We start from the raw sequence: 22844 nt of genomic DNA, 5'->3' as shown, positions 1-22844 counted from the left end.
CGCTGTTGTAACGTGCAGAATATGGCTTGGCATTGTCTTGCTGAAATAAGCAGGAAGGTCCCTGAAAAAGACGTTGCTTGGATGGCAGCATATGTTGCACCAAAACCTGTATGTACCTTTCAGCATTAATGGTGCCTTCACAGATATGCAAGTTACCCATACCATGGGCACGAACACACCCCCATACCATCAGAGATGGTGACTTTTGAACTTTGTGCTGATAACACTCCGGACAATCCTTTTCCTCTTTGTCCCAGAGGACATGACGTCCATGATTTCCAAAAACAATTTGAAATGTGGACTTGTCAGACCACAGGACACTTTTCCACTTTGCGTCAGTCCATCTCAGATGAGCTTGGGCCCAGTGAAGTTGGCGGCGTTTCTGGGTGTTGTTGATATATGGCTTTCGCTTTGCAATTGCATGTTGAGAAACGTTGTTCTTAAACTGTTAGACTATTTTCTCACGCAGTTGTTCACAAAGTGGTGAACCTCACCCCATCCTTGCTTGTGAACAACTGAGCCTTTCAGGGATGCTCCCTTTATATCAAATCATGACACCTGTTTCGAAATTAACCTGTTCACCTGTGAAATGTTCCAAACAGGTGTTTTTTGAGCATTCCTCAACTTTCCCAGTCTTTTGTTGCCCCTGTCCCAACTTCTTTGGAACGTGTTGCAGGCATCAAATTCAAAATGAGTGAATATTTGTAAAAAACAATAAAGTTTATCCATTTGAACATCAAATATCTTGTCTTTGTAGTGTATTCAATTGAATATAGGTTGAAAAGGATTTGCAAATCATTGTATTCTGTTTTTATTTATGTTTTTCACAATGTCCCAACTTCATTGGAATTGGGGTTGTAGATCCTCTATGAGTTTTGTTTCTTATTTCCGTTTTATTTCTTAAATTTGATTCTTGTAACAAGTAGGCTTGGCTTTTTTCACATTTCTAATGGACAATAGTGCTATTATTATTATTATTATTAGTAGTAGTAGTAGTAGTAGTAGTAGTAGTAGTAGTAGTAGTATTGTTATCTATGCAGTAATTTTGCAGTGCCTTGTGGATCATGCCTACAAATATCTTTAAAAATAATTTGTTAAAAAAAAGTAGTGAAAGGTCTTGGCATATCGATTCAAAACCCAATTTAAAAAAAGAGAAAAAATGTAAAGGTAATGGCAATATTTTGTAAATCATTGTCTTGGATCAGGGTATAAACCTATATCTGCAGCAAAATATTACAGCTGTATAGTTAAATGTACGGGTGGGTGGATGAATGAATTAATAAAGAATAATTCCCCGTTGTAATAGTATTAGGTCTACCGTGTTCACTAAATACGCCTGCATATTTCCTTGGAAATAAATTGTAATTGTTTATTTGTGGTAAAAATGTTTTTATTTTGTAACGGAAACAAAGCTGACGTCTCTTCCGCGCATGGCCAACATGGTTGAGGAGCAGTAGCTGCTGTTAGTTTCTACCAGCTTATCATTGGTACTCACACAACGGCTTTATTTTTGTTAGTCGGGCTGTAATATAGTTTAACTCGTAACGCGATAGGAAAACTCAACAGCGATCAAAATGAACATTCGCAATGCGCGGGTAAGTGATAACTTTGGTGCTCGAAGCGAACTGACCAGTCAGACTAGTTAGCCGCACAGCTAGCATGGCGGACAGCTCGAGCTGTGGAATTCACCAGTGGGCTCACTATCTGTTCCCATTGTGCACTGTTTATGTTGTGCGGACTGCAAATGGATGGTGACATGAACGCAAATAATCTCCATGAATGCATAAAACAAAGACAATGTTACAGTTAGCTAGCTAAAGTTAGCTGTAGTTACCAGTTCATGCTAGCAGGATAGCTTGTTGATGGGCAGTGTGTTCAGGCCTTAAAATGCAGGCAGCAAAGACGTTTAATGCGACAGTTTTAAAGTTTAATTTTTGTTACTGTGTAGAGACTGAAATATTTCTAACTTGTTATTCCTCTTTGTGGACAAATATAACAGTGTGTGTTCATAAAATAGCTGACGGAGGCCCTTGGCTCTTCCTTTTGCCTGCATAATCTTCCTGTCTCTTAATTTTTCTTCTAGCCAGAGGATCTGATGAACATGCAGCACTGCAACCTGTTGTGTCTTCCAGAAAATTATCAGATGAAATACTACTTTTATCATGGTCTGTCTTGGCCACAGGTTCGTACCAAACTGCCTGTAACGTTTCTGTTTGCTTTCCTTTCTGTAGTCATCTTTGTCACTGATAGTATAGCTATCAGTGAGATTGTTGATTCTCTTTTTTTTCAGCTTTCCTACATAGCTGAGGATGAGAATGGCAAGATTGTTGGATATGTGCTGGCCAAAATGTAGGTACAGAAAACATTTCTTAGATTTTAGGGCCTTAATGTGAGCAGCAAATGTGGTGTTTTTTTTTTTTTTTTTTTTTTTTTTTTTTTTTTTGTTGACTAAATTAAAAATTAAGATTAAGTGACCCTTATTAGTTGGGGAAATTTCACCTCCACATTTAACCCATCCATGAAGTGAAACACCACATACACTCTAGTGAGTGAGCACACACACACACACACACACACACACCTCCAGCCCATGCCCCGATGGCACTGATTGAATGCTAGGTATCGACTGACATTAGGAATAAATGCTGGATGTGCTGTCAAATGAATCCAGTCCAATCCTGTAACAAATCTAGCATAAATTGCATAGAAATTATGTTGTCATGCTATTAGTTCTTTTTTTTGTTCGGGAGTAGTGTGTGAGTAGTTCTAATATTATAGCTTCCATTTAGATGCTCATCTTTAGTGGAGAGATATTGCATTAGGAGTGGGCAATATGGCAAAAATATCAAATGATACTTAAAGACATTGTCACACAGAATATGTGTCACACTATTTTGATGCACAGATACAATACACCAGTAACACCACATTTAAAAAAAAAAAAAACTTCAGTAAAAAGTTTGTTTATAATGGTATAATGGTTTCATTCAGTATTTCATGTACTGTGCTGTATTAAATCCACTTAAACTAATTGTCCTTTCTCTAATAAAACATACAGTTAGTCTGTGTTTATGTACTGACAATGTCTACAATGTGCTTAGAAAAGCATATTGTTTATCAGTTTGAGTTGTTTATATTGTTTATCAGTAACAAATTGTCATTTTGGTCACCTTTATATTGGCTGGGTATTGGCCGCTACTCAAAGTTTTAACATTGGTGTCCATATCTAGACTAAATGTTTAAAGTTGTAATAGTTTGAATTGAGCATTCTTTCCTGTTGCAGGGAGGAGGATCCTGATGATGTGCCTCATGGACATATTACATCACTAGTGCGTAATTAGAAACTCCATTTATCTCAGTCCTCTGTTATAATTTGCTGTAATTGAGTTGTTGTTGCCTTTAATGTGTTGTGTATTAATCAATGTGTTTATATAGGCAGTTAAGAGGTCCCACAGACGTCTTGGTCTAGCTCAAAAATTAATGGACCAAGCCAGCCGAGCCATGATTGAGAATTTCAATGCCAAATATGTCTCCCTACATGTTAGGAAGAGGTATTACTCTCTTTTTCTAGATTGTCATGTGTTATTATTTGTGAACAAATCACTAATATTGCGGATACTTCTTTTCTCATTGTTTTTCAGCAATCGGGCAGCCCTTCACTTGTACTCCAACACTCTCAAATTTCAGTGAGTGTCATTATGTATTTGGCCCAAAAGTAAAGTATTTGCTTTTTCGTAGGTTAAATATATTCAGGTATTGCTGTACTCACTGTGCCTTAGGATAAGTGAAGTAGAGCCCAAATACTACGCAGATGGTGAGGATGCATATGCCATGAAGAGGAACCTTACACAGATGGCAGATGAGGTACATTTGTTTTATTCTGTTGCTGTTGTTGTCCAAGTATCTGTTCAGTTCTTATTTTTGTATTGTGCATGTATACTGTGTTGCCTGCATATTAGTTGCACTCTATACCTATATACAAGTTGTTTGTTTCAATAAGTCAAATATCCGTTAACTGCAGACACTTGATTTTTGTGAAAATGGTATGTAACAAAAAAGGCTCTAGTCAGCGATCCTGTGGACAGAGGTGAATGGTAAGAGTTGTGCAAGCAAACAGACAGCCACATCTGGGCAAATTGCTTCCAAATTCAGAAGTGGTGTCCTCTCAGATCACAGTGCTGCTAATGTTGTCAGTGAAGATCAAGAAAGTGCTTCTAAAGGTTCCTTTTGCATTCAATTCAAGTTTATTTATATAGTGCTTTTTACAATACTGTTGTCACAAAGCAGCTTTACAGAAGTTTGAAAACATAGTTATAACATGTCCCCCAGTTAGCAAGCCAGAGGCAACGGTGGCAAGGAAAAACTCCCTCAGTGTGGAAGAAGAAACCTTGGGAGGGACCAAGACTCACAAGGGGAGACCCATCCTCCTCTGGTCAAACAGTATTTACAATTTAATAAGCTAAATACCAAATAAAAGCTAAGAGGATCTCTGTTTGAAGATTGGATGGTAAAGCTTTAGAAACTGCACTGGTACAGGCAGTTTCTGACTGAGTCTTTATGAAATGTGGGAGTGAGCTGAAATGGTCCCATCCCATCTCAATGCTGGTACATCTGAATGGCACAGTGATGTAATTGAGGGTGTTGCAGTTGGCACAAATGAACAGGAGAGCAGGTTGATGGTGAGGAGGAGGCCCTGATGGTTAGTCTTCAGCAGGATGTGAGGGCAGTCATTATCTCAGGAAGAGTAAAGAGACAAAATTAGTTCTGGTCAGGAGTATGACTAATAAATATGATTTCCCCCAGAGTGTGGTTGGTGACTCCGGCAGATCTAACTATAACAGCATGAACTAAAAGGAGAGAACCAGAAGGTAGCATAGATATGAGAGTACCCTGAGACTCTGGGATCCCCCCATTCCACCATCAACAAACCTGTGTGATTGTGTGAAGTGGTGGGTCAACAGCACCAACATCTCAATTTACCATAAGCCTCTATGCCCATGATCCCCTGGATCTCCTGCCTTTATCTAAAGGGGAAGGCTAACTATCAAAAGCTAAACTAAACAAATGTTTTCAGTCTAGACTTAAAGGTTGAGACTGTCAGAGTCCCGAACATTAACTGGGAGATTATTCCACAATTTGGGGGCTTTGTAAGAAAAAGCTCTTCCACCCATTGAAGTCTTCTAATTTTTAGGAACTAGTAGAAAACCAGCATCCTGGGATCGGAGTAAGCGAGGCCGTTCATAATGGAAAATAGATCTTGCAGGTACTCCGGTGAGAGACGATGCAGGGCTTTATACATCAATAAGAGAATTTTATAGTCCATACGGAATTTCATAAGAAGCCAGTGTAATGCTGATAAAACTGGGCTGATGTGATAAAATCTTTTGGTTTTAGTTCATGCTCTAGCTGCTGCATTCTGAACTAATTGAAGTTTATTTAGGTTCCTGTTGGAGCATCCTGACAACATTGCATTACAGTAGTCTAGTCTTGAAGTTATAAAGCATGTACCAATTTGTCAGCGTCATGTAGGGATAACGCATTTTTTAACTTTGAAATATTTCGGAGGTGAAGAAACGCTGACCTTGTAATATTACCTATGTGTTGATTAAACGTTAGCTCTGAATCAATTGTCACACCAAGATTTTTTGCTACTGAACCAGGTATTGCAGAGAAGTCAACAATATTTAACATTAAATCTGAGCATTTATTCCGAGCAGCCTTTGGACCAAGAAGGAGAACTTCTGTTTTATCTGGGTTTAAAAGAAGGAAATTCTGCATCCAGTTTCTTATCTTTTACACAATCTTGTATTTTATTTAATCTGGATTAATCATCTGGTTTGGCTGATATGTACAGCTGTGTATCATCAGCGTAGCAGTGGAAACTAATTCCCTCCCTATTATAACTAAGCCTAATGGTAACATGTATAATGTGAATAACAGAGGACCTAAAACAGAACCTTGTGGAACTCCATATTTCACTTTTGTATAATTAGATGATACATTATTTAATTGTATGAACTGAAACCGGTCAGTGAGGTAGGATGTATACTACTTGCAGAAACGTTTGCCCAGCTTCAGAAAAGAATATGATGCAGTTGTGGAAGAAACAAACGCAGAGGTCACATAAATGCTTTACTCACAAGGTCACGCGCATACTATCTTGGTAAACTGTGTGGATGAAAACGCTATGCAACCAAGCTTGTGATTGGTCAGTTTAAAAAAAAAAAAAAAAAGGCATGTGACGAAACAAAGATGGACAAGTTTGAGGCAGCTAGTAATATGCTGTGTGCTTCAGGAGAACACCCAATATTTTACTGTTTAAAATTTTACACATTTGTTAAATGACTTTTTTTTTGTAATTATAAAACATTAAGTCTGTTCTTCAGGAGCACCATTAGTAACAACCAGTACATATAGGTTGTCCTGTATTTAGGTTCACAAGAGGACAAGGCTGAAGTTGCCTTCCTATTCACCAGCTTCTTGTTTTAATTTTCTTGTTCCACCTTAAATATTGCAGCATTCTGACTTGCACATCACTTACCTAGAACTGTGATATAATCATTTTCAGTAGTCATGGAACTTGTAGTAGTGGAGCATATGAAACAGGGAAAACAAAAGCACAAAGTCTGCAAGCTTGTAAGTAGAAACCTCATTCACAAGATGTGTGTTGAGCATGGGTTAACATTGTATGTTTTAGGGTATCTTCAGAATGCAGCATCAGGATTTAGACATCAGACAAAACACCTTCAGGTCTCAGGAAAAGCACTGCCTTGTATCAGCTGTCGACCAGTTGGGTATCACATGATATGCCCTGAAGCGACAAAGTGCCACAACTTTTACTGCATTGCACTTTTATTATGCTCTTTTTATTTGACCTCAGATGACAGTTGTTTTGCCTAATTCAACTTCCCCTGAAGAATCTGATTCCCCTCCACATGCATATGTGTCAAAGGCATATGGATGCTTGGTCATGTTTGTGATTTCTGACATATATTTTTAAACATAAAGAAACATCAAATTTTCATGCACCTGAAGGGACGAATTCAGTATGACACCCATTACCTAAAAAAGACCACTCGCTGCGTTCAGCTATGTGGCTTTGTAATGAAGATCTGGATGCGGTTTCATCTAGTTAAGAATGGTTGTAGGCATGTATTAATGGAAGCATGTGGGTGACTATTGACAAGGCAAAATCTGTAGAGTGGAAGTCGAAATTTGTGTAAATTTAGTTTGTCAAACCATTCTTTTCACTCATATTTTCTGTTTTTCACACCATTTAGTTCTGCATATTGCTATCTCTAACAAATTGAATGTAATCCTCAACTAGATCATCATTTTACAATGCCTAATGACTCTCATTCATTAAAAGCATCCTGTGTTGTGTAATTGTGTTTTTAAACTAAAGTGGGATCTTATGTGTAGCTGCAGAAGCCAGGTGTACGTCTGTGGGGCTCAGAAGCACCTCCGGCGCAGGTGACTGCAGTCACAGGGCTGGTGGAGAAGCTGACGGTGCAGGATGGAGAGAAGGAGGGTGATGGAGACAGTGGTGGAGAAAGCAAAGAGATGAGTGAAGTGAGTGAGGCAACTGAGAGCACAGACGTCAAAGACTCCTCTTCTGATTCTTAAATTTGACCTTGCACTCCAAAAACGTTTCTGTCCTGCTCCCCAACATCTCACCCTAGGTTTTTTAAATTGGTTTACTACACCTATGTATTTGGTTCATTTTATTGTCAACATGCCAGTAAGATGCCTTGCCAAAAGGGCTCCTGATTATTGGAATATTTGTAAAAGAAATATGTGAATAAAATTGGACACTGTATACCTGATTGTTGTTTTTGTTATAGGTTGTAGTTGTTATTTGGCATTTGAATTAGGTTTATGATGTAAAACATGCACCAAAAGTGGCCAGAATGATCCTGTTCATCATCAAAATCCTGCATCCTGTTATTCTGAGTCTTCTTACTTGCAGCTAAAATTGTGTAAATTAAATGTCTGTTTCTGTCTTAATTAAATTGCTGTGAACAGTAATGCGAATCATTTACATGAGAATCAGTTCTGGAATAGCGTCTGAAGAATGGGCCTCATTTGCTAACAGTTAAAAATTAATTTAGTCTTAACCCACTTACAGTTTTCACAGAGAGTGAAATTATTGGTTAAGAACAGAATCTTTCCACACTGAAGAGCAGAAATGTGCAAGCTATTCTGTGGTTTAAGGACATATCAGGAGTTTTTTAGGACTATTCTCAAGAACAAATTTTAAGAAAAATGTAAAACACTGGTGAATGACGCCCAATGCATAGAAAAGTATTTTTAGCCAGTAGGAGGCATCATTTTGCCTAAATGGGAAGTCCTGAGATTTTCCAAAATTTCCTCATGATTCAGTTGTTGAGATGTAGTCACCATGAAATGCTGTTTTAGAGAAACTAAGTCAAGTATGTTTGCTGTAACAGTGGTAGGAACCAGGGGTCATGATGTCTGCAATACACCACTGGTGTGTAAAACCACCACTGAACTTATAAAGGGCAGCTGCAGGCATAATTAGGCAAAGTAGCCCCCAAAGAAAAAAACTTTTTTTCCAGGTTTACCACTATTTTAAGACAGATATATTTAATGCAAATTTCAAGAAGAACAAACCGATAGAAATGTTTCAAAAATATTGGGAATAAAATCTCTACATTAAATTAAAATAAAGAATATTCCATTTGTAAAGTTAACATTTTGGAGATGGTTTTCTTTGGACAACAACAATATGCATATCCTTTCTAATAACTTTCAGAGCTATTTAGACATCTGGTTCCTATTACCACCACTGTGAACAACTTTGATTGCTACAATTGCACAAACATAAGACTTTGTTTACATCTTAACAGTTTGATCACACACATTTTAATAATGTGTAAAATTCCCCTTTAAGGCACAAAAGACAGACACAAAAGGCAGTATTTGTTTATTCAAACTATTATCAGTTTGAGATAGAAAATAAATGACGTATATATAAATAATGTAAATATATGTTGTATATGTGTAATAGTACCAAAGAACAAAGCAGGCCCTCCCATCACTAAGTAAGTTTTAGTAAGCGCTAGTATTTTTTCACCTAGCGTGAGGCAGTTGCAGATAATGTTGAGGTGAAATGTAGGTGGAAACGCATTTCTACCAGGCTATTACAATGGTTTCAAATTTGTTTTACCTCAAAAAGTTTTACTGACCAAACATGGTGAAGCTTATTAAATTCCAAGCCATCAGCAAAACACAATGTGATATAACCTAACACTAAACAATTTCACACTAATAAAGTAAATTAAAGGAACCAGTGAATATTATTGAATACATTTCATTTACTTGGCTGGAAGTGTGGAAGTGTGACCTCTTAATAGTAATTAAGTTTTTCCATCCTGTGCTGCCACTCCACTATATGGCTCTTGTCTATGTGTGCTCAGTTATAACTACACTCACTGTCTGCAGGTACACTTTCTACCACTTATCAGTTAACCATATTGACAAAGAAAGGGGATTCATTTGTGAAAAAGGAATTGGAGGATGTCTGTAGGTCATTTATGGAACTAGTTAAAGAAGCCTACCCTGCTTTCCATGTGTTTATCGGAGTAGATTTAATCATCTGTATGTCCTGTTTCTTCAGACAGCTGGCAGTATTATTTTATGCGACCCATCGGAAAGCATCCTGTCCTCAGAAAAGACTGGTTTCACTTGATTCCAGAACTTTGGGAAGTGGTACCTGGTGATTGAACAGATTCAACATCAGTACAGTATATGACCTATGTTTTAAATTCTCTGTGTACGTTTGTAGATAAGAATTTCAGGGACTTATATACATACACACACATTATAACAACACATTATTACAAATATTTATTCTGAAATGAACAAAAAATGAAATTGTGTATTTTCACCTTACTTAAATACTTACAATGGTAAAATTGTGAACAGAGAACAGTCTTCTTATTTCACAAGCAGGAACCCCCAACCCTAACAAGTTGCTACATCTTTTATGTCGGTTCTTAGCTATTTTAATTGCAGTGTTGGATAGAGCTCCTTGACAGTAACTGAGTGCTAATTTAAGATGCCTTAAATGCACTTACCGATTTTAGATAGGCCACATTGCTCTGTCGAATCTCGTTGAGGAGCAGGTCACGTGGTGTTAACTCCACTTTAGGTGGCTGCCTCCTTCGAGGAACTGGTTTCAGAGTCTTTATTACATCTTTCAGGTTGGCTTTGTCGTCCACTGGTTCCTCCTTCATTGTGCTCCGCTGTTTAGGAGTGCAACGTAGCTGAACGTTAGTCCTCCCCTCTCTTCTTTCCTCTCTTTGATTTAACTCAAGCAGTGGGTCACGACGTTTCGGAGTCTTTTTAAGCAGTACACCTTTCAGCAGATTGGCTGAATCTGAGTCTGAGGTGGGGGGGGGCTGCCTGGGAGGGTGGTGTACCTTGCGCAGCTGCAGAGATGGACTTGATACCGGGGAGGGCTTTGGAGAATCTTGAGGAACATTTGGAAGATCCTGTGCAGCCTTCAGAAGTGCCATCTCAGGAATATAGCTTCCTAACATCTCCAGGAGGCCAGGAGGCAAGTTCAGATGGCTCTCATACATCTCCATGATTTGACGTTGTTCTTTCATTTGCTGAAGCCTCTGATCTTCTTTCCTCTGCTGTCGCTGACGATCCAGGTTCCTGGTGAGTAAGTTTGTCACTACCATCCGAGGCCCAGGCAGCTCGAAGTGGTAACCCATCTTCAGGAGTGTGTTGTTGGCTTTGAGAAGACGGGACACTTCCATCTCTGCATGATGGCCCAGCATGTGCCTCTGGTTGTGGAAGCGGAGTTCTGTCAGAGTCTCGTTGAACTGCAGACAGCGCATTATTGCAATAATACCCTTTCCAGTGATGAAGTTTGACTCGATGTTCAGGGTGGTGATGCTCCTGTTCTCTCGCAGCATGTTGGCCAGGGAAAAGGCCACATTTTCATCTGCACCTGTGTTTGCAATGCTGAAGGTCTTCACATGCTTATTCTTCTTGAGGGCCTCCACATAGTCCAGAAGCATTTCCTTGGGAATGTTTTCAATGTTGTTGAGGTTGACTTCAGTGATGGAAGGATTGTTTTTGCGAATCTTGTCCAGAGTGCTCTCCAGATTGGTCTCATTTCCAGAAGGCCTCGCTGTCTTTTTGATCAAGCAATCACCAAGCACAAGCTTTGGGATCTTCAGTTTAGATATGACTCTCTCTTCTTTCTCAGGGACCCAGTTCTCGTAGGTTGAGGGAGCAGGTTTAGATTGAAGTTGATCTTCTTGTTTCTCCTCAGCCCCCTTTAGTTCTCCCTCGTTCTGCTCTGATCTGAGAGCTTCTTCCTCCTTCCTTGAATCACAGAACTCCAGAGGAGGCTGCAAGATTTCTTGAGAGGTGACAGATGTAACAGTGCTTTTTTCCTCAGTTTCTGTTTTAATGGGATGTCTGGTTCGTTCCTCCTCCATGTTGTCTTCCACCTCCACCACTTCCTCTATTACCTCTTCAATCACTTCCTCGATCACCTCGTCACCCTCCCCTTCCTCAGCCTCCTCCACTATCTCCTCATACACATAATCTACTTCAACATTTTCATTCCCTTTGACTTCCTTCTTGATTTCCTCTTCCATTTTTTTCTGATAACAAAAAACATGTAAAGCTATGATTCCTTCAGCCATGTGTACCATGATGTTTAATTAATACGGTTTTACATTACTGGTACATACATGCTGGTGCAATCTTTTGTGTTATTAGATTTGTTATTGTACCTGACTTGGCAGCAGGACTGCAGGGACTCTTTCCTCCTCCAGCAAACGTTTAGACTCTCTCTCCCAGTACAAGTAGTCCACCAGTGATCTGTGGTCAAATGACCCTGTTGGAGGTTTATCTGTCTGGTCCTTCTGTCTCATCCCTACTGGCACTCTCTCATCAGGGACGATCACTTCCATCTCATTCTGGAGTTGCTTGAGCTCCTCAGCGGAGAGACCTGCTAGAATTGCATCTTCGTCAATGTCTTCTTCATCCTCAGATCCTTGCTTTGTGTTATCTGAATAAAAAAAAGAAATGCTAAGAAGCGGCAAAGATGATAAGTTAACCTGATCTCTGACCCTCGTGTTTTTTTAAATATCCCAATGATGTACTTAAAATCCCCATAAAAAAATGGTTTCCCAACCCTGGTCGTGGAGTCCCACCGCCCTTCACTTCTTAGTACTTAGTATCTTCCAACATTCCTGATTCAGTTAAACAGCTTATTAATAACCCTTACTTGAGCTGAAGTTTGTAGAAGGTTTGGGAAACACTGCCCTAGAATAATATCAAAGGTTACACAGTATACTAACTGTCTGTATGTTAGCATTTAATGTTAAGGTGGAAAAAAATAAAATATTGTAAGATGAATTGTGAAATTTATCATGAAAGCTATAACAGTCTATAGTAAATCTGATATCAATAGGTACGGATACACCAATATAGGAATGCAGATTCGTCAACATTTACAAAATGTAGAGAAAAGGACAAAATTTGTGTTATGTGTGTTTCTATGAAGTTACAAATGCAGTAAAGTTAATAAAAGGTAGACATTTCAGCACAAGATCTCGGCACTGCCTCAACATTCTGCCCTACCTGAGAACAGTGCGTCATTAAATATCGGTTTGAAACATCAGCCAAATTGAAACATCTGTCCAATAGTTTTTCAAGCAGTATATCTCCTAATACCAAGATGATTCTAAAATCATCATGCCTCCCTGTCACAAATACAGGAAAATGCCATGAATATGAGAACCAACAACATGGTAAATGATGCAGCAAAACCTCGAGCCTCTGGTTCACGAGAAGCGTCCTTCTGTCTCATCCCCACAGGCACTCTCTCGTCAGGGGCGATCACTTCGATCTCATTCTGTAGTTGCTTGAGTTCTTCAGCGGAGAGACCTGCTAGAATTGCATCATCGTCAATCTCCTCTAGGTTGGGGTCCTGGTCACTGTGGTTGGACATATCCAGTCTTCTGGAGCTTCAGTTAGGAAAACACGATTTGAACCCAAAGCAGAAATTAATGCAGTAACAGAGCTACTGCATGTTGTGAATGTCAGCCTGAACTCCCAATGAGCTCTCAATGCCCTATGCCCATCTATAAATATCCCCATTTGACAGAGGGGAAGGTATTTATGGTACAGCAGGGGAGATACTAACATATTCTTTTTTCAGCAGCTTGTGTCAGCTGAGTAGTCCACGGTGATTCAGTTCAGCAGTTGACTTGGCGGGGGGGAGGTGGAGAAAGACAGAAGCAGGTGGGCATGCCAGTCAAATAGCCTGATCACAACTCAGCCCAAAACCAACCCCTTAAACACTTTCCCTACAGTCATCTTACAGATTTGTTAGGACTTTATTATGGAGCGTCAAAATGTCTAAAAGTTGGCTCTAAGTTGGAAAATATGCTACACAATACACAAGAAGTGGAGCAGTACTTCAAACTCTTTGATTAACTTCATTTCACATTCACTGCAGTTGAAAAAAAGTAGCTGATGATTATGTTCCATGAACATAAAAACTGTATTTAGGTAAAAAGGGGTCAACACAAAGGGCACAGGGTGTGATTTAGCACACATCGTTTTTCATTTTATGGAGCTCCGCCTCTGATCCCAAAGAGTGCTGTGGAAAGAGTAATAATATCTCTGATGTACACAAGTGGCTTGGGTAACTGAAAAAAATCATCCACGGCAGGATGGAAAGATTGCAAAGGCAGTGACTGTTTTCTGTCATTTAACAAGACAACTGAAGTTGTCACTGCTGGTTTGTGTTGTTTGTGTTACATAAGCCTTTTAGGACAACAGACAATAAACCACATAGATATTTATTAAGGCTGATGCAGACAGTCAGTAAATGGTCTTTTATGAATTGTGGGTTGAGTAATATATGATTATAATATCATTTCAGGAGAGCTAATCATTTACATATTGTGTATCAGAATAAAAATAAAAACATGCTGACTCAGATGTACTAGGACTGAAACAAACAAAACCTTACCCCCCAGACTCCTTTCACATAGTCACTGTCTTACTGAAAACTGTGCATAGCTTATTTAAATGTTTAATGTTTTGGTTTTTATTCTCGCATGTAACATTCAAATTCTATATTCTTCAGAGAAACAATAAAAACCTAAAAAAAAATATATTTTTTTATCCCAACGCTTTGTTGAGGCAGATTTGCTGCTATTTTCTCTTGGTTATCAATCATTTGGATTACCCAGCATTTGAGTTGCCTTCCCTTGTTGCCACTAGTTACATTTAGTTGTGCATACATTAACATTTGTACAGGCATATGATACTCAATGTCTTCATGGTTTTCTAAATGATAGAGACCTGGTAAAGTCCTGTGCTAGCCCAAAATGAATGGGTTCCTATGTAGCAATATCGTAGATGTAAATGCTGAAAGAACATAGATAAATGCCTTCATTTTGTCTACATAGAAGAGCATAAAATATTTCAACACTTATGTGTCCAGATATAGCTCTATCAGTGCCTTAAATATGTTCAAGGCATCAGTGCAAAATGAAAAACAGCAGAAGCTCTGTGTCAGGAAAAGTCTGAACAGGCTCTTTCTTGAAAGAATCACTACAAAACTGCTACATATTAGGTAAAATATATGATAATATTTGTTGTAAGTTTCAAATAAAACATCATTTACTACCTTTAAATGTCTCTCACACACATTTTCTGACCCGCTTATCCTTCTGGGTCATGGGGTTCAAATGTCTTAAAAGTTTTTAATACAGAATAATCAATTAATAATCAATTAATCAATAATTAATACAGAAAATGTCCATGTTCATCACTATTAGCTTAACATTAACACACTGCTAGAAACCTCTATTTTCAGGACTCGTGGAGTTGCAGCTTGTTGCCCAGGTCATTTTTTTAGGATTTAGTAATAGCAAATTTAACTTAATCCTACACTCTCAGAAAAAAAGTATGTACGTAACTGTCACTGGGGCAGTACCTCTCTTGTCACTGGGGTGGTACCCTTAAATTCATATCTCAGTACCTTTAGTCAGGGAACAAATATAATATAATGCATTAAAATTTAAAGGTCTATTTTTTAAGTTGTATTCACTCAACACCTCCGTCTCATCTCCAGGCTGTTTATTTTATTGTACTGACCTTTGCATTGCATCATGAAGGTCACTTGGGATTTTCTTTATGATGCAATACCCTGGCCCCTCCTTCATTAAAGCATGTTGAAATAAAAGTCTTTTGGTTTTGGTTGTGCCACCTGACATTTGAGGAAATAAAGAAGGAAATAACTTGTGGACAAAAGTTTTTCAGTGAGTTGAGGTGTTTTAAAGTTGCCTTATTTTGCAGCATGGTTTTTATTTCAAAGTTTTCCAGTATAAAATCACGCCAAAGGCAAAAAGAAAGTAAAATAAATTTCATATAGATACACTGAAAATTTTTCACATAAGAAGTTTTGTTGAAAATTTTGACATATGTAATTCTTTTGTGGGAAGGCAATGGATTTGGACACAAACAAATAAGCATCATGTTGATGACCCAAATACATTTAAGCACTGAGGTTTGGGGTGTTACTGAAAATTTTTAGACCTAGCTTTATTTTGAACAATCAAAAGTACTGTTGTTGGCAGCATACAGCATACTTTTGTTTTTCTTCCAGCTTTAACAACAAGAGAAAGAGGCGAGGAATGGTCAAAGAAGGAGGTTTGGGTGGAAAATGTAAATCTATATTAAAGTACCAACATGATCTTATCTGACTGGTGAGTTATTATTTCTTAAAACTGCATTGTAGGTGAATTAGATATCATTAAACATCCTTACCTCAATGTAAAGTCATGATCTGAGACATTTCATTTTCAGCATTAAATTTACATGAAATTCTGACCGCGACCCTGACGGAGAAGCAGCTTAGAAAATGGATGGATGGATGGATGGATGGATGGATGAAATTCTGATTTAAAAAACAAACTGTTAATCGAAAGATTCATTATTTAAGATTTTTGCAGTGTCTGCCAGTGTAGTTTAGCCAACAAGTTAACTGCTAGTGAATTCTAGTTTTTCAGGCCTTTGTTGAATAACATATCATCACTACTAAACAGATCAACTACAGTTCATTAAACCACCATATATATATAAATATATATATAAATATATATATATATATATATATATATATATATATATATATATATGTGCTTTTTTCAAACTATTTATACTACCCAGGTCTAATTGAGAGGCTATGACCACAGTAAAATGGAGTAATTGTGTTCTGTGTTTTTACCAAAGGTTTATTGACACAAAAAAATCAGCACAAAGCCTTTATCTCTGGCTTCAAATTCCAATAAACTGAAGTTGCTTCCTCAACCTCGTAACATTTCTTTGCAAACAGTTCACGACTGTAAACTCAGTGATAAGTTCAGTGGCAAATGCAGCAATAAAGCTGAACTTCAATTCATCCAATTAAAGGCAACTTGAAACACGTTTAAGAAATAAATAATATATAGGTCTGATAATGTTGTTCTCTGCAGATGTAATTATGTACAACAGTCTTCATTAAAAACAAAAAACTCAGTATCTTAAATCTTAAATAGTATCTATATTTGACCATATTTATGGCTTCATCATTTCTTCATTTATACATGTAGCCTAAAGAGTCTGGATGATGATTCATTAATTACCCACACTGTAAACTTACTACACACAAAATTACAAATGTTCCAGTTTTGCAATATAGGTAAACGAACATATGGTTGCATTTAAACATAATCTAGCTTTGGTTTGACAAACAAGGACAGGTGAACAGAGCAGAAATGCCAAAGCAACACAAATCAACATAGAAACACAAAAATATTGAACAATTTGTGATTTCTCCAGAAACAACACCTGACTCGTCATATTAAAAAATAGAGAATATGGCCCACAAATCCTTAAAATAAAAATGATATGTTAAGTTCAAAGCATACACGCTTACTTTTCACATTGCATATGCACACACACATATACAAACACACACATAAACACATTTAGGCACATTTCAGAAGGGTCCTGAATCAAAGCCAGTGAAAGTCAAAGCCAAAAGAGAAAGGAGACCACCTCCAGACACTAAGAATGCAGACTGATACCTTGCTTATAGCCTTGATTATATCATGTATCAGAAGTCATGGCTTAAATACAGTTCTTAATATAGTGTGGTTGCTTTTATTTATAGCATACTTGAAATGATGTCATCCATGTTCCTTCTTTAAATTTCAACAGATTTTTATTTCATTTAAAGGTTAAGAACACAATAAATTAAACAAACAAAAACAAGCAAAATGTCCCATGTTTCGGAGGCATTTGGATGTAACAAATGGCCAACACACTTTGGCTGATGGGATTTTTTTGAGGTCCACAAACGTGTACAAATTCTCACTGCAGAGCAACTCAAGCGTACATTTTTCAATAATTCCCCGAGCCAGTGCCAGGCCTGATACCTCTGTATCCAAGGTGACAGCATACAGTAGCACACGTGAATGAAACTCTGAGCATGTCTCCAAGCACGACAGAATTAAAGCTGCGATTTATCTTAGAAAAAAAAAGTACTCTCAAAGCGCCCTTCATTATATAATGACACCAAATATTATCTGTGCATTCTCAAGTTAGTGAAAGAAAAGATAAATGGATAAAGGAAATCACTATTCAAAGCTTCGCACCTGCACACAAACTGCTGAAACAAAAGCACTTAATGTAATGTATACAAAGTATACTAGATTATTTTTTGGTATAATATTCATTACTTAGTGTACGTCAGTAATATAGAAGCATGTGCGGTATAATCCCTTTCTGACAACATCTAACCAATGAGCCTCTCCAGAGTTCACCATTCTCTTGAAATCAAAATACAGTTGGAAATATTGAACAGAAATGCACAGAACTGGCACGACAGAACTGGTTCTAAAAAGCCACATGGCTTACTGTCCACAAAGAAGGCAAATCTGAGTTTGTCACGCTCTCGTACAAGAAATAAAAGAGCAAAATCAAATTCACAATAAAGCTTAGCATCCAGCACTTAATAATAACAATGATAATAATAATAATTAATAATAACAATATCAATGATAATCATAAGGATTATAATTTGTTAATCATAGTAAGTGATAAAGCATTTCATTCCCATTTTCAAATGTTCTGGCACAGACATTGAAAAGAGACAAACCTCACACATCCCACATTCCTCTCTCTTGCTCGCTCTCTTGCTCTCTCTCTCTCTCATACACATGCACACACACACACACACACACACACACACACACACACACACACACACACACACACACACACACACACACACTCAGGTTTTCACTGTTTGTGCCCTTGTAGACAGAGTCAAACAGAAGGGAGGGAATATCTAAAGAGACTAGTAATCTTGCACAAAAGACTTAATAAATAACCTATCAAACAAAATAAACTGACAAAATTCACTTTACAGCATGCGCCAGAATCTATGGACTTCCAACACAAAACCTTTAATATGTTTCATCATTTTTAACCCATATCAATAAGAGAAGGAGAAAACAGACGGAAAGAAAGAAAGAAAGAAAGAAAGAAAGAAAGAAAGAAAGAAAGAAAAAGAGAAAAGAAAAAGAGAAAGATCATACAGAAGATCAAACATCTGGTGTGGTTCATTAAATAAAAAAATCAATGCATCTGTTTCTGATTCCAGATGTAAACAATAAGAATCGTAAGTGTGTTTGGGGAAGGCATGGTTTCTCCCTGTCAAATTACAGAGGTTTCTAGATTCCAGAGGCAGAGAGTGAATTCAGTATAACAGAGTAGACTGCAAGGAACTGTAAAGTACTCTAAAAGAGAGTGAGAGAAAGAGCGAGAGACTGAAAAATAATAATAATAATAATCAACAAGTACAGCAGTAAAACTTTTCTGTGGTTTTAGTTGTATTCGTATTTTCCTAAGCATCTCACTTTCAACAGTGCCACGATCTCTGGGGTCTTATATACATACAACTCACACATATGCATACACATCAATGCACACACACACACACACACACACACACACACAAACCCCTCTCACTGAATACTCCCTTTATGAATCAATCCCTCCCCTTGATAATGAGATGTGGAATGCAAGTTATACAGAAATATTACACAGGGACAAAGGTAATATTCCCATTACTCTAAATATATACCATAACCTAGTAGTTTCTCTCTCTCTTTCTCTCTCACTTCCTCGGTAAAACACTTTTGCGACTCCTCCTTTAATACAGAAGAAAGATTGCTGAGAACTAGAAAGATTAATTTCTGCATAGTGTTCTCTCTTTCTCTCTTCTGTCCATTGTCTTTCTCTGACCAAAACAAAACTATCAAATGCACTTTTCATGTGTACATGATTTAGGAAAACTTCAGTGGCAGAGGAAGAAAAATATTAAAAGGCATACATTATAATCAGCAAGTTCTGCACAAATAGTCATATATAACAGTCATGAGGACACATATATTTAAAGGTAGGTGCGGTCACCATATTTGTCTATGTAAATTGGAATAAAAATGTAAACCACAGAAACAAGGAATTGATAGGAATCTAGTAAATGTTTGTTAAAGTGCAAGTCTGTGGCAGTTTTTCTTTGCAGAAAACAATGTGCTAAAAAACTGCTGAAAGTTCTTTGACATATACAGCTTTGCAATAGATAAGACAGCACCCGCTGGTGACTGCATGGCAAGACCACACTGGTCGTATGCTTCCTTTCTCTGACCTGTCAGCGTACTCTACTGATTAACAGTGACTCTAAGACACTTTGAATCTTTCTGGTCAGGGAAAAAAAAAAAAAAAAATATATATATATATATATATATATATATATATATATATATATATATATAAAACACCAACGCTCAAACCCATCTGGTCCTTGTGAGGGAAGAAAGAAGGAGACGAAGCAAAGGCCGGGCAAGACAGACATAGGGTCATGAAGAGAAGACTGCCCACTCTTCTCTGACAGATCTGCCTGCATCTCTAGGATCTGTGTGGTTGTGATTGTGTGTGTATGTGTGCGTGTGCGGCTCCCTCCACACATAGCGATCTGACTATGGCGCTTCAGATCGAGCACACACCCCATCAGAAGGGGAAACAGGCGCTTCAGGATTGGACCGGGCCTCCTGGCTCTGAACTAAGAGATCCACGCAAAGTCTTTCTCACTGCCGGCCCGGGCTTCACCTTCCTGGGCCGAATCGCTCTCCTCTTTGCCATCGTCCGTGGCTCCGTCATCGCGGTGCGACATCCCTGAGTCTGCTGGCCACTTACTGTTCTCCTCCTCCCCTTCTCCCATCAGCTCTGCCTCCACCATCATCTCTTCCTCCCCGTCCGCGCCATCGTCGGGGAAGCGGTGGTCTCCAGGGAAGCGGTGGTCGCCGGGGTAGAGGAGCTCCTCCTCCGGAGAGGCGTCCTCGCCATTCTGGTCCAGCAGGGCAGCCATGCCCCGGCCTGAGCAGTCCGCACATACGCCGTGGCGCCGGGAGCCATGCTTAATGCCCACGCTGGCAGCAGACATGAAGACGCGACTGCATACCTTACACACATACTTCTTGTCTTTGCTGTGCACCTGAGAGCGAGAGAGATACAGAAATGAGATATAGAGAAATGGGCCAGTGAAAGATAAAAGGTAGCTTTTCTAATCCTCTGCCCAATTTGCCATGGCTAGACTACTACACAAGACACGAAATCTGGGCAACTCTTTCTGGAGTAAATGCAGACAATTTACTCAAACAATATAATAATTTTTCTCCTCAATAATGGCAAGACTGAAAATTTTAGTCAAACTTTAGATTAAAATACATAATTGCTGTCAATGGCCTTTGTCCCTTTGAACCTTAAAATCCTTGAAATCTGACTTGAAATCTGGATAGACTGTCTGGAAATGTTCTGGAGTGGTTTTTAACATAATTAACTAGGTAATATTTTATTACCTATAGCAAACATGCATTGAAAACATGGGTTGTATATATCCTTATATATCCTGCCACAGTTATATTATCAGTAAATGTGGAGTCAACTTCCACTTCTATAGAAGAGAAGCAGCTTTACATTTATATTACACCAGATTAAATAATTTCTTACTTACTACTTAATATATAAACAAAATTATTATTATGATAAACAAACTTTCCAAGAAACAGGGAGAGCTAAAGAGATCAAAGTTCAGATTACACAAAACCTTCCCAGATGTATCCACTTAAAACATATAAAATGGATAGGCTATTATATTAATACATGCTTTTATGTAACAAGATAAGTGTAGTGAGATAAGTAAACTTTCATTTGAAATCACTGTTATCTACTACATGCATGTTTATTGTGAATTTAATGTTTCTGTAACTTTTTGTACTTATGAAAGCAATGTTGTCCCTAAATGTACATCCTGATAACTGAAAATAAATAAATAAATATAAATAAAAGTGAATATTTCTGGAATTTCTCAGATAGAGGGCCCCTTTATGCAATAAAGTCTTTGTAACATGGGTAGCTAGTATGTGGCACAGAAGACCATCAAGTCAGCATTTCGCTGCCAAGCAGACATTAAGCAGCTGAGCCACTACTGCTTTCTAGCTGCTCTCCTAACATGCTGCCTGTTAACAACACTACGCTTTTACTGGCTCTCTGATCTGCCTCAAACCAGAGCTAATTTTTGTGGCATGCTCTGTTAACCACACTCAAACAAACATACATCAAAGTGTGTGTATGCTTTCTGTGATGAGAAACAGTGAGATGAGAGGAGGAGCTGAAAAGTGTAGTATGAGAGAATAAAATGTAGAATATCACAAAAAGGGAGCAGTCAACACTTGATTTCTTTTACATTTAGTTACTCCTCAGATTTTCACAGAATGGCATTCGTCTCTACGCTGTAAGCAGTCAAACAACAAAATAAAAGCCAGGCATTTCAATAAGTAATTGTTCTTTAGTGTGTATTTAATGTGTGGATTTAATCATACAACTTCCCAAAATGTAATGAAACAAATTAATATAACCTGCAAACACAAACTTATAAATCTACAACAAAAGCAGCAAAATATAGCAGTGATGGACTACTGCCATCAAATAGTACTCATAGCAAGTGCTGGCAGGAAAATACTGATTGCCCGTTATAATGAGAACCTTCCGAAAGATGATTTGAGGCCTGTCACTAACTTGTCCCACAGTGCATCTTGACTACCCTATGCTGCCCTCTGCTGACTCTCTTGTGACCTGCATCACCATGCACTCACCAATGTGTGCCTCTTCATATGTTCACGGCGGGTGAACTTCTTCCCACAGATTTCGCAGGGATATGGTCTCTCGCCTGTGTGTGAGCGCATGTGCCTCTTCAGGATGCACTGGTGCATAGCAGAGAAGCTGCAGTACGGGCACTTAAATTTCTTCCTGATCACCGTGAAGTCATTTACTGCTGAGAGAAAGAGGAGAGATAGTCAGAGATGTGCGCTTCCTCAGCAGACATGTACCATCATAATAAACAGAGATGCTCTGAAAGCATTAGTATGATATGCACACAGTGGGATAAACCTGTCTGTTTGTATAAAAAGAATGACTGACAGCTATCATTGTTAATACTACTGTGGGCTATCGTTATTTCATGTGAGCCACCTTGTCTTCTGAAACTACAGTTCAGTTTTGTGTACACATAAAAGACATTCACCTAGACAACTAGTTCACATATGGACAGGGAGAAGACGATGCTCTTACTATACACATAACTGTTGAAAGGTGAACTCACAAGAGCAGAGCTATAAGCAATAGCATAGCAGTCCTTCTATCAAGTCTTAATGTATAATAAATAATTA

General features: G+C 38.2%; 3 protein-coding genes across 3 annotated transcripts in view; 1 reads left to right on the top strand and 2 right to left on the bottom strand.

The window, feature by feature from the left end:
• The first annotated feature begins 1408 nt into the window (after window positions 1-1408).
• naa10 (N-alpha-acetyltransferase 10, NatA catalytic subuni) lies at window positions 1409-7819 on the top strand. The gene is made up of 8 exons (XM_017683340.1): window positions 1409-1595; window positions 2084-2182; window positions 2291-2349; window positions 3284-3329; window positions 3436-3551; window positions 3642-3686; window positions 3780-3864; window positions 7423-7819. Exons 1-8 carry the CDS (start codon window positions 1575-1577, stop codon window positions 7624-7626), a joined length of 675 nt encoding a protein of 224 aa, XP_017538829.1. The 5' UTR covers window positions 1409-1574; the 3' UTR covers window positions 7627-7819.
• A 1111-nt stretch (window positions 7820-8930) lies between these two features.
• On the bottom strand, window positions 8931-13155 carry lmod3 (leiomodin 3 (fetal)). Its single transcript, XM_017683339.2, has 4 exons — window positions 12823-13155; window positions 11781-12058; window positions 10101-11648; window positions 8931-9736 (listed from the first exon to the last, which is right to left on the bottom strand). Exons 1-4 carry the CDS (start codon window positions 13001-13003, stop codon window positions 9689-9691), a joined length of 2055 nt encoding a protein of 684 aa, XP_017538828.1. The 5' UTR covers window positions 13004-13155; the 3' UTR covers window positions 8931-9688.
• Window positions 13156-19877: 6722 nt separating this feature from the next.
• Window positions 19878-22844, bottom strand: part of zbtb46 (zinc finger and BTB domain containing 46) — an 81493-nt gene continuing 78526 nt past the window's right edge. Inside the window, exons 5-6 of the mRNA XM_037541645.1 lie at window positions 22272-22447; window positions 19878-20611 (exon numbers count right to left, since the gene is read on the bottom strand). Coding sequence (XP_037397542.1) covers window positions 20180-20611; window positions 22272-22447 — 608 coding nt within the window. The 3' untranslated portion in view covers window positions 19878-20179. The remainder of the gene's footprint in view (window positions 20612-22271; window positions 22448-22844) is intronic.

The sequence above is a fragment of the Pygocentrus nattereri genome, chromosome 9, assembly GCF_015220715.1.
Source record: "Pygocentrus nattereri isolate fPygNat1 chromosome 9, fPygNat1.pri, whole genome shotgun sequence".
NCBI lineage: Eukaryota > Metazoa > Chordata > Actinopteri > Characiformes > Serrasalmidae > Pygocentrus > Pygocentrus nattereri.
Note: the sequence above shows the minus strand (reverse complement) of the source record. Positions and strands in the feature narration are given on the sequence as shown.

Excerpts from the sequence above, each read along its gene's own strand:
- naa10 (XM_017683340.1), top strand. The coding sequence starts at position 1,575 with ATGAACATTCGCAATGCGCGG. Across the intron at positions 3,330-3,435 it reads ATGGACATATTACATCACTA|GCAGTTAAGAGGTCCCACAG; the intron begins GTGCGTAATTAG and ends GTGTTTATATAG. Across the intron at positions 3,687-3,779 it reads TCCAACACTCTCAAATTTCA|GATAAGTGAAGTAGAGCCCA; the intron begins GTGAGTGTCATT and ends ACTGTGCCTTAG.
- lmod3 (XM_017683339.2), bottom strand. The coding sequence starts at position 13,003 with ATGTCCAACCACAGTGACCAGGACCCCAACCTAGAGGAGATTGACGAT. Across the intron at positions 11,649-11,780 it reads CAGTCCTGCTGCCAAGTCAG|AAAAAAATGGAAGAGGAAAT; the intron begins GTACAATAACAA and ends TTTTGTTATCAG. Across the intron at positions 9,737-10,100 it reads ATGTGGCCTATCTAAAATCG|GTACCACTTCCCAAAGTTCT; the intron begins GTAAGTGCATTT and ends TTCAATCACCAG.